This window comes from Dasypus novemcinctus, chromosome 3, assembly GCF_030445035.2.
Source record: "Dasypus novemcinctus isolate mDasNov1 chromosome 3, mDasNov1.1.hap2, whole genome shotgun sequence".
NCBI classification, from domain to species: domain Eukaryota; kingdom Metazoa; phylum Chordata; class Mammalia; order Cingulata; family Dasypodidae; genus Dasypus; species Dasypus novemcinctus.
In genome coordinates, this window is record NC_080675.1 from 88,437,147 (window position 1) to 88,444,782 (window position 7,636).

General features: G+C 41.1%; 1 protein-coding gene across 1 annotated transcript; it reads left to right on the forward strand.

The window, feature by feature from the left end:
* Nucleotides 1-5,720: 5,720 nt before the first annotated feature.
* Nucleotides 5,721-7,373, forward strand: LOC139437655 (endogenous retrovirus group K member 21 Gag polyprotein-like). Its single transcript, XM_071212222.1, has one exon. It carries the CDS (start codon nt 5,721-5,723, stop codon nt 7,371-7,373), a length of 1,653 nt encoding a protein of 550 aa, XP_071068323.1.
* Nucleotides 7,374-7,636: the final 263 nt, after the last annotated feature.

Consider the following 7,636-nt stretch of genomic DNA (forward strand, 5'->3'; position numbering starts at 1 on the left):
TAGTGGGAGATTAGATGCTAACATGCAAGCAAAGAAATATAAAATTCCAAACTGTGATAAAACTATAAGTAAAGAGTACAGGTTTCTATTAACAATTTTAAATGGATGACTTTGAGAAAATAGAAAGATGGTGAGAGATTTAGTCACATATTACAAATATTGCTTTTTTTATCTTTACTAGTACTTCCAATTAAGGTACACATCTGGTCTTTCCTACCTTATGCTGTAGGATTGAATCTTATAAACCTTATTTATTATTATGAACATCTTATATTTTCAGCTCAAACTGTCTTTCTCTAAATGTGTAATTTATTCTGAATATTATGTGTTGATTGAGGCCTATGGAATTTAGAAAGAGAATGAATAAATATTAGAAGTAGGGAGTAGTTTTAAAACCCATGGTGGAAAGAATTATGTTGGAGTTGATATAGCTAATTTTAGGTCACAGTTTCAAAGTTTTCTAGAGCATAAACTAATCTCCCATTTATTAACGATAACTATCATTTTTAGAAAACAATGTCTTTTTAAAGTTCCTATTAGTATTTTTAAGTGAGCTTTTAGAAATAAACAAGGGACTCTTCACAAGCCAGAAAAATGATTAAGGAGTTGGCAAATAGGTGTTTTTGAGTAATCGTAAGGTTGAAGGAACTGAAATAGTTTAGCTTGCAGGAGAGAAAATTGAGTATAATTTATTAATACTCTTTAAATGTGTAAAGGATTAGGAAGGAGGAAGTTGGTAACCAGATGTTCTTGATCTGCACAGTGAAAAGAACAGGATGAAATCAGCTTAGAAATGCAGCTAGAGAGATCAAGGCTAGAGGTAACTTTCCAATTAGGGAAGAGAAGCACAACAGCAGACCACCAAAGGAAAGAAGCAGTCTCTGGCAGCTGCATGATGCTGTTTATGTACAGATCTGCTCACAGGCCCCTCTGCCTTACAATCTTCTGATCATTTGCGTGCAACATTCAGAACAAGACTTCTTGGGAGAAGATTAATTTGACATCAAGCTAGATAACAAGGATTAAAGAGTTATAGGAGGAAGAAAAGCAACAGATTTTGAAACAATAACAATGATCTCACATTCAGTCCTTAGGAAATAGAACAGGAGTTGAATCCAAAATTGACAGAGTTCATATCTGAACATTTACTCTCTTTATTCTAGTATCCAAAATAAGTTGGAGTTTCATTAACTCCTTCCCTAGCCACCAATATGGAAGAAATTTGACTGGGGAAATCTGGATATTTGATCTCTTCTTTAACAGAAGCAAAAATTATGGAATTTTAATCTTTCTCCAATATAAACACATTCAATGTTCAAGCTAAGTTTTTACACTGACACCTTTCTTGGGAAACCTGGATCTTGACAACTCTCAACATATGCTCTTAAAATTGAGTCATTTACAAACAAACATGATTAACCAAAATTTAGTTCATTTCTCTTTCCTTTTTAAGTTAGTGGTTAAGAACTGAAGAAAATGAGGGAAAAAGGAACTAAGAACAATTCAGGCACAGCATATGGTAAATATCCATCATCATTAAAAGTCACTGTTTGTCGTAATAAAAACAGCTGTAATAATAGTGTACATGTGTCCCAGGCAATGTGGAAAATATATTCTGCATATTGCTTTACTTAATCTTTAGAACTACCCTACAGGTTGCATTCTTTCATTACCTCTAACATACAGATAAATAAACTAAGATATATAAAAATATAATTTACTCATGGTCATATATATAGTAAATGGCAGTCTCTGTATTGAACACCAGTCCAATTTACTCCCATATGAAAATTCTCAACAACTATAAAATATATTGGTTAAAATCCCATAAAGTTTACAATTTGGTTATTCTTTAATAGGATTATTAATGGTCATCTTCCAAACTTTGAAAAGTCTTGCAAATTGATTGTGATGAAGGTATCAATTACCACAATGCATAACCCAGGAGAGACATGACAAGCTAGGAATGAAATAAAATTTGAGAATTGATCAAATATTTTATAAAACAAGATTAGTAATCAAAAGGAGATGGAATTTTTCCAAAATAATAGTGAATCTTTTAGTAATTACAAATATAAAACTTCACTATGCCTAGGATGAAAAACAAATTTTCCCCAAAACTTAATATTGTCTCCATAATCATCCTCACATCCAACCTTTATTATTGTCATGATCCTGGGTTGAGTCTTTTTAATATCTAGAATATTTTTTTTTATTTTTCATAAAATTAATCTCCTTACTTCCTCCATCACCCTTATTAAGTTACATTTACTCTCTATTCCTAGAGCAATTTTCTTGAAACCTGGTTATAATCACATTACATAGCTCAAAATTCTTTGATGGCTTCCCATTGGCAGCCTAAAATACAATTATAATTATGATCATTGTTGATATCACTTTTTTTCTTTTATTGGACACTCTCTACATGCCAAAACTATTCATGGATATTCTATCTCACATAATTCCTACAAAATGTTGGAATCTATTTGTTATCATATTTTATAGATTAGGAATGGAAGCTTAGAGAGGTTCCTGTATTGCCAAAAGCCAAAAGAAATTTGTAGAACCTGGATTTAAACACGCCTTTGCTTTACTCCTTCTAGAATAAACTTCAACCACTTTCTTCTGTGTCTAGTATCTTAAACATGTATCTCTCACTACTCTTCTTGAAACATTGACTAATCTTCAGCTTCTTCTTTTCTTTCAAGTCTGACCTTATCCCTCCAATGGAAAAAAAAAACAAAACAACCCAAACTGAATATTTCTTTGAACCACTAGAGAATTGTGTGTGTATCATATGTCATTAACTACTTTCCAGTTGTTTAATTACATAGCTTATCTCTCTTAGAAGGCTAAAATATTTATAAGGGAAAGATCAGTGTCTGGCTCAACTTTGCATGCTTTGCAGAAACTAGCACTATGCCTTGCTGAAAACAATTCTGTTATATTTGCTTCTGAATAAAAAAAAAATAGACAAATTATTTTGGTACTTTAGTTAGGGCTTAGAAAATATTGACAGTTAACAGGTGATAGATGTAGAATAGTTACTAAGGGAGGAAAATGACTTTTCTAAGGATCTTAAAAAAACAGGATAGATATTTTCCAGCAGAGTTTCCAAGTGGTCCTAGGATTTAAGATCACCTGAAAATATTTTCCTTTTGTTTAATTTTAAGAATGAATCAATAAATTTACACCCACTGGAATTAACTGAGCTTGAAATTCAGGGGGAAAAAAACAACTACTAAAACATATGTCAACATTTTCTTCTTTTTGTAAGTGATGCATGAGCTTCACTGGATTTAGAGGAATTTCCAAAAATCTGGCTATAGCTTTTTCACTCACTGATATCATTAGAGTTGAATTTGACACGCCATAAAAATTTTGCATCTATATTTGAGTTTGGAATGAAAGGATGGGAAGAAAATTGCTTATGCTATTTAATTGCTTCCCCCTTTCTAGTCAAAGCAAAAGCATAACCATATGAAAAATCGGTCACAGGAATAAATTAAATATGTTAATATATGTTGTAAAAATCTAAAATCATTTGCAATGCAGGATGAGGCTATGAAGAATGCAGGAGTTATTTTGCCAAAACAATTTAACCTATAAACTCCTTGTCTCTTTTTTTTGCATAGAGATGTTGTTGAGAATGCTGTGCTGAATGATGATGAAGTAATACTAAACACAAGCCTCTGCCGGGTTCCTGGTAGGAAAACATGACTTAGTCACAAGTCATAAAGTAAACACAGAAGCTGCAAAAATCTATCACCAGAGGAAAACAATAATTTAAATGAGTGATAAAAAGGGCTTTTCATCTATGCATGATAAGAAACCACTGAACAAAACAAATTATGCTCCATACCAGAATGGCTCACTGCCTAAAGAAATTGCAAACAGCTTATGAGAGAGAAGAGAAAACAGTAAAGATGCAGAAATGAAAGGAGAATGTACCTCATACAAGAATGCTGTGTTTCGTTCCTAAAAGCTCTCCCAGAGTACCCAGTTCCAGGAGTTTATAGGTGAGGAATATGTGGTCACTAGCAATGAATATATTGGATGGCATTTTGGGTGAGAGAATAATATCATCATGGAGGCATAATTTGTCGTACACAAACATTCTGGCAAAGGACAACCTATTTATACCAGTATCTCTAAGTTTCCATTTATTTCAGGTAAAGTTAAATATTTGGACCAAAACATGTCAAGACTTATGCTATTTAGAATCATATTCCTTATTGATAACCATGCCTATTTGTAGAAGTTTCATGCCTGAAATACTGTAAGAGAAGTTTCCACTAGAGAAATTCAAAAAATTTTTTAATAATTCTCTATACTATGTGGTAATTCAATGATGGTCCTACAACAAGTCAGATCTCATGAACTCTTTACATGTTATGGTTTATAACAATATGCTTTTGTCTTTTAGTTTCTATGACTTTGTTGTTATGTGGTTAATCATTATTTATAGAGGAATTCTCACAATCTCAGTGTCTAAAGTAAGAATAAAAATGTAGGAATAGAAAAGTTCTTCTGTGACTATATTTTAAAAATAAATTCTCAGGATTAATGAGTAATAATCTAGAGCATGTTTTGGGTTTGAGGTGCACTACATGGGAAAATGTATAAGACTGGAATTCTAACAAAAGGTCTAGACTCCTTTTAAGTGTTAAATCATGTATATTGAGCAAATCACTATGGGCGTCTGTTTAGCATGAAAAATAATGATGAATAATTAAGGACTGAAACCCTCAGTTTTGTCATTTCTTTTCTATTATTTATTAACGTGGATAAAAATAATGTAAAAAAAAACTCCTGAAATAAATTGAAGCATCAAAAAAATGGTATCAGAACTAAAAGTCAAATCAAACAAACAAGCACACAAACAAAAGGAATTGAAGAGAGAGAATTAAAAAGTCACATGGACCAAAGAAAGGAAATCAGGATGAAAGAAAGTTTGGCAGTTATGAGACAATGTTACTGCCTCCCTCCACCCCTCCTCCCAGCCGTTGCTATCTTCCCCTTCCAGCCATTGCTGTCTTTCCCGCCAGTCCCGCCCACATTGCCAACATATAATCTGCCTCCTTCCCTAGCGACTGCTTATCTCATAGCCACCCGCCCACTTCCACCTATCCACTACCGCCCCCGAGCTAACTCGCCCTAGCTCCAAACCCTCCCTCTACCCAACCCTATATAACCAAGTGTACTTCCGCAATAAAGCAGACCTGTTCCTGTGCTCAGGCGGTCTCCGTGGTTCCTTCTTAACCGCGCGTCCCCCACGCCTGGAAGAACTGGTGCTCCTTTCAGGAGTGCCTCCCGCCGGTGGTTAGGCAGGAGCGAGCCCCCCCTGACTCTTGGGCATAAGCGAGGCCGAGCCCTCGCCCCAGACAACATTTGGCGCCCAACGTGGGGCTGCTCCTCCCCCGGCCCCTCTCTGCTGCTGCTGCTGCTGCTGTGAATCGGACGGCTCATCCTCTTCTCCAGGTAGGGACCCCTCGCCGTCGTCCCGCCTCTATTTTAACATGGGCGCCTCTCTATCATCGCGTCAGGTGCCACAAGTTAGGGCCCTCGCTGCCCTGCTCGACACCAACGGAGTCCGCGTTTCCCTGCGGCAACTCCAAAAGTACTGGGAACTTTTGCTCCCTTTTAATCCATGGCTCGCCACCTGCCAACTCTGGAGCCCAGATACATACTCTCGACTCATAGATCGAGTCACCTCCGCAATGGAGCATGAGAAACGCTCTTTCCCAATGGGCCTCTTACCTGTTCTCGTTGCCATTCGCGCCTGTCTCCTTGGCGCCCCATCCGAGACTATTTGTGAGGTTTCTCCCAAGCGGCCTCTAGACTGTGATTCCAATGAGTCCGCCGACACTGACTCTCTGTCTGGCCAACTTGCGGCCGCCCTCGAGCGTGAGCCCCCCCGTCCGAGCTCCCCGTGGGACACAGAGACCGCTCCTGCAGCTCCCCAAGATGGCGAACTTCCGCCTTCTTCCTCCACCTCTGCCCAAAATGACGCACTTCCGACTTCTTCTTCACCGGGCCCGGAGCCCGCCGGCGGGAACAAAAGCGCTTCTTCCCGCCTTTACCCGCCTCTTCCTGTCCGGTCAGCATCTGGCTCCGCCCCGGAAACTGTATGGTCGCCATCTTCCGCTAAACCAGAAGCGCCCCCCGTGCCATTTTGTTCACAACCGGAAACGGAAGTGCCTCCCGCGCCATTTTACACATCACCAGATGTACCTGCTCCGCCATCTTGTCCAACATCCGGAAAGGCCCCGCCGCCATTTTGTTGCCGGATGAATGCCGCTAGGCCGCCATTTTTCCAGCTGCATTCCGCCTATCCTCAGCCGCCTCCATACGGCACTAGCTCCCCGTCTGCACCAACCGCTACCCCTGGTGCCACGCTTCCTCAAACCCCTCAACTGTACCCGCTGAACCCGCAGCCCACGCCGCACTGGCCTCAAACTTGGCTGTCCTTTTCAGCGGAAGAGGTTAAAACCCTCCGCAAGGCTGTGAGGGAAGATGGCGTCGGCAGCCCTTATGCGCAACAGCTCCTCGAGGAGCTAGGAACCCAGCTCGTCCTCCCATACGACTGGATTTCCCTAGCCCATGCCATCTTAACACCAGGCCAATTCATTGAATGGCACGCCCACTACCAAGTGGCTGTCGACCGGCAAGTCGTTGAGAATGCCCAGGCTGGTGTCCTTGATCCCGCTGATGCATATAGGGGAACCGGCAATTACGCAGACCCTCGCTCTTACCTGGAAATCGATCCAGGGTTTTGGCACCGGGTAAAAGTCCTCGTCCAGCGATCATTCTCTCTAGTTTCCACCAAGCAGCCCACCAAGCTTGCGCAGTTACTTCAAGACTCCAATGAGACCTTCCCAGCGTTTGTCGCCCGCGTTCTGGAAGCTTGCCAGCGAAAGATCTCTAGCAAGGATGCCCAGTTCGCACTGGCCAAAGAACTCGTTATAGATGGATGCCTCACGCCATTCCGGGCCGTAATCCTTCCCATACGTGACAAGGCTCTACATGAGTGGGTCCTTGCTTGCCGCGACGTTGACCCTCAAGTCAAAACGCTCACTGCTGCCTTTGCGTCTGCCATGGCGGTTTCATCTGCCTCCACTTCCGTCTGCTTTTGGTGCGGCCAACCTGGCCATTTCGTTCGCGAATGCCCTCAGCCAGGCCCGGCGCCTCGCTCCGTCATGCCACCGCGACGACCAAGAGGCCCTTCTACGCCATGTCCGCGTTGTAGGAAAGGATATCACTGGGCCCGCGACTGCCGTGCCGCCCAAAGTTTCCAGCAGCCTTTAAACTCCCAGCGGGGCAGGCCTCAGCCCCACCCTCAAGAGGCCCTCAGAAAAATTCCCAAGCCATAATGTGGACAATGCCTATCTCACGCCACCAGAGACCCTCTTTAGAACTTAAAATCGATGGGCAATGGCTTGATGGCCTCCTAGATTCTGAAATCTCCTGTGTTCCCTTCGAAGTCGCTGCGTTTAATCATTGGCCTCTCGAGACTGGCCATCAAGTCATCGGCGCCACAGGAGCCGCTACCTCCTGGAAAACATCCCAGCCTCTGCATTGGAGAGACAGAGAAGGCCACGAAGGCCAGATTCGCCCACTCGTCCTCTCTTCAGTC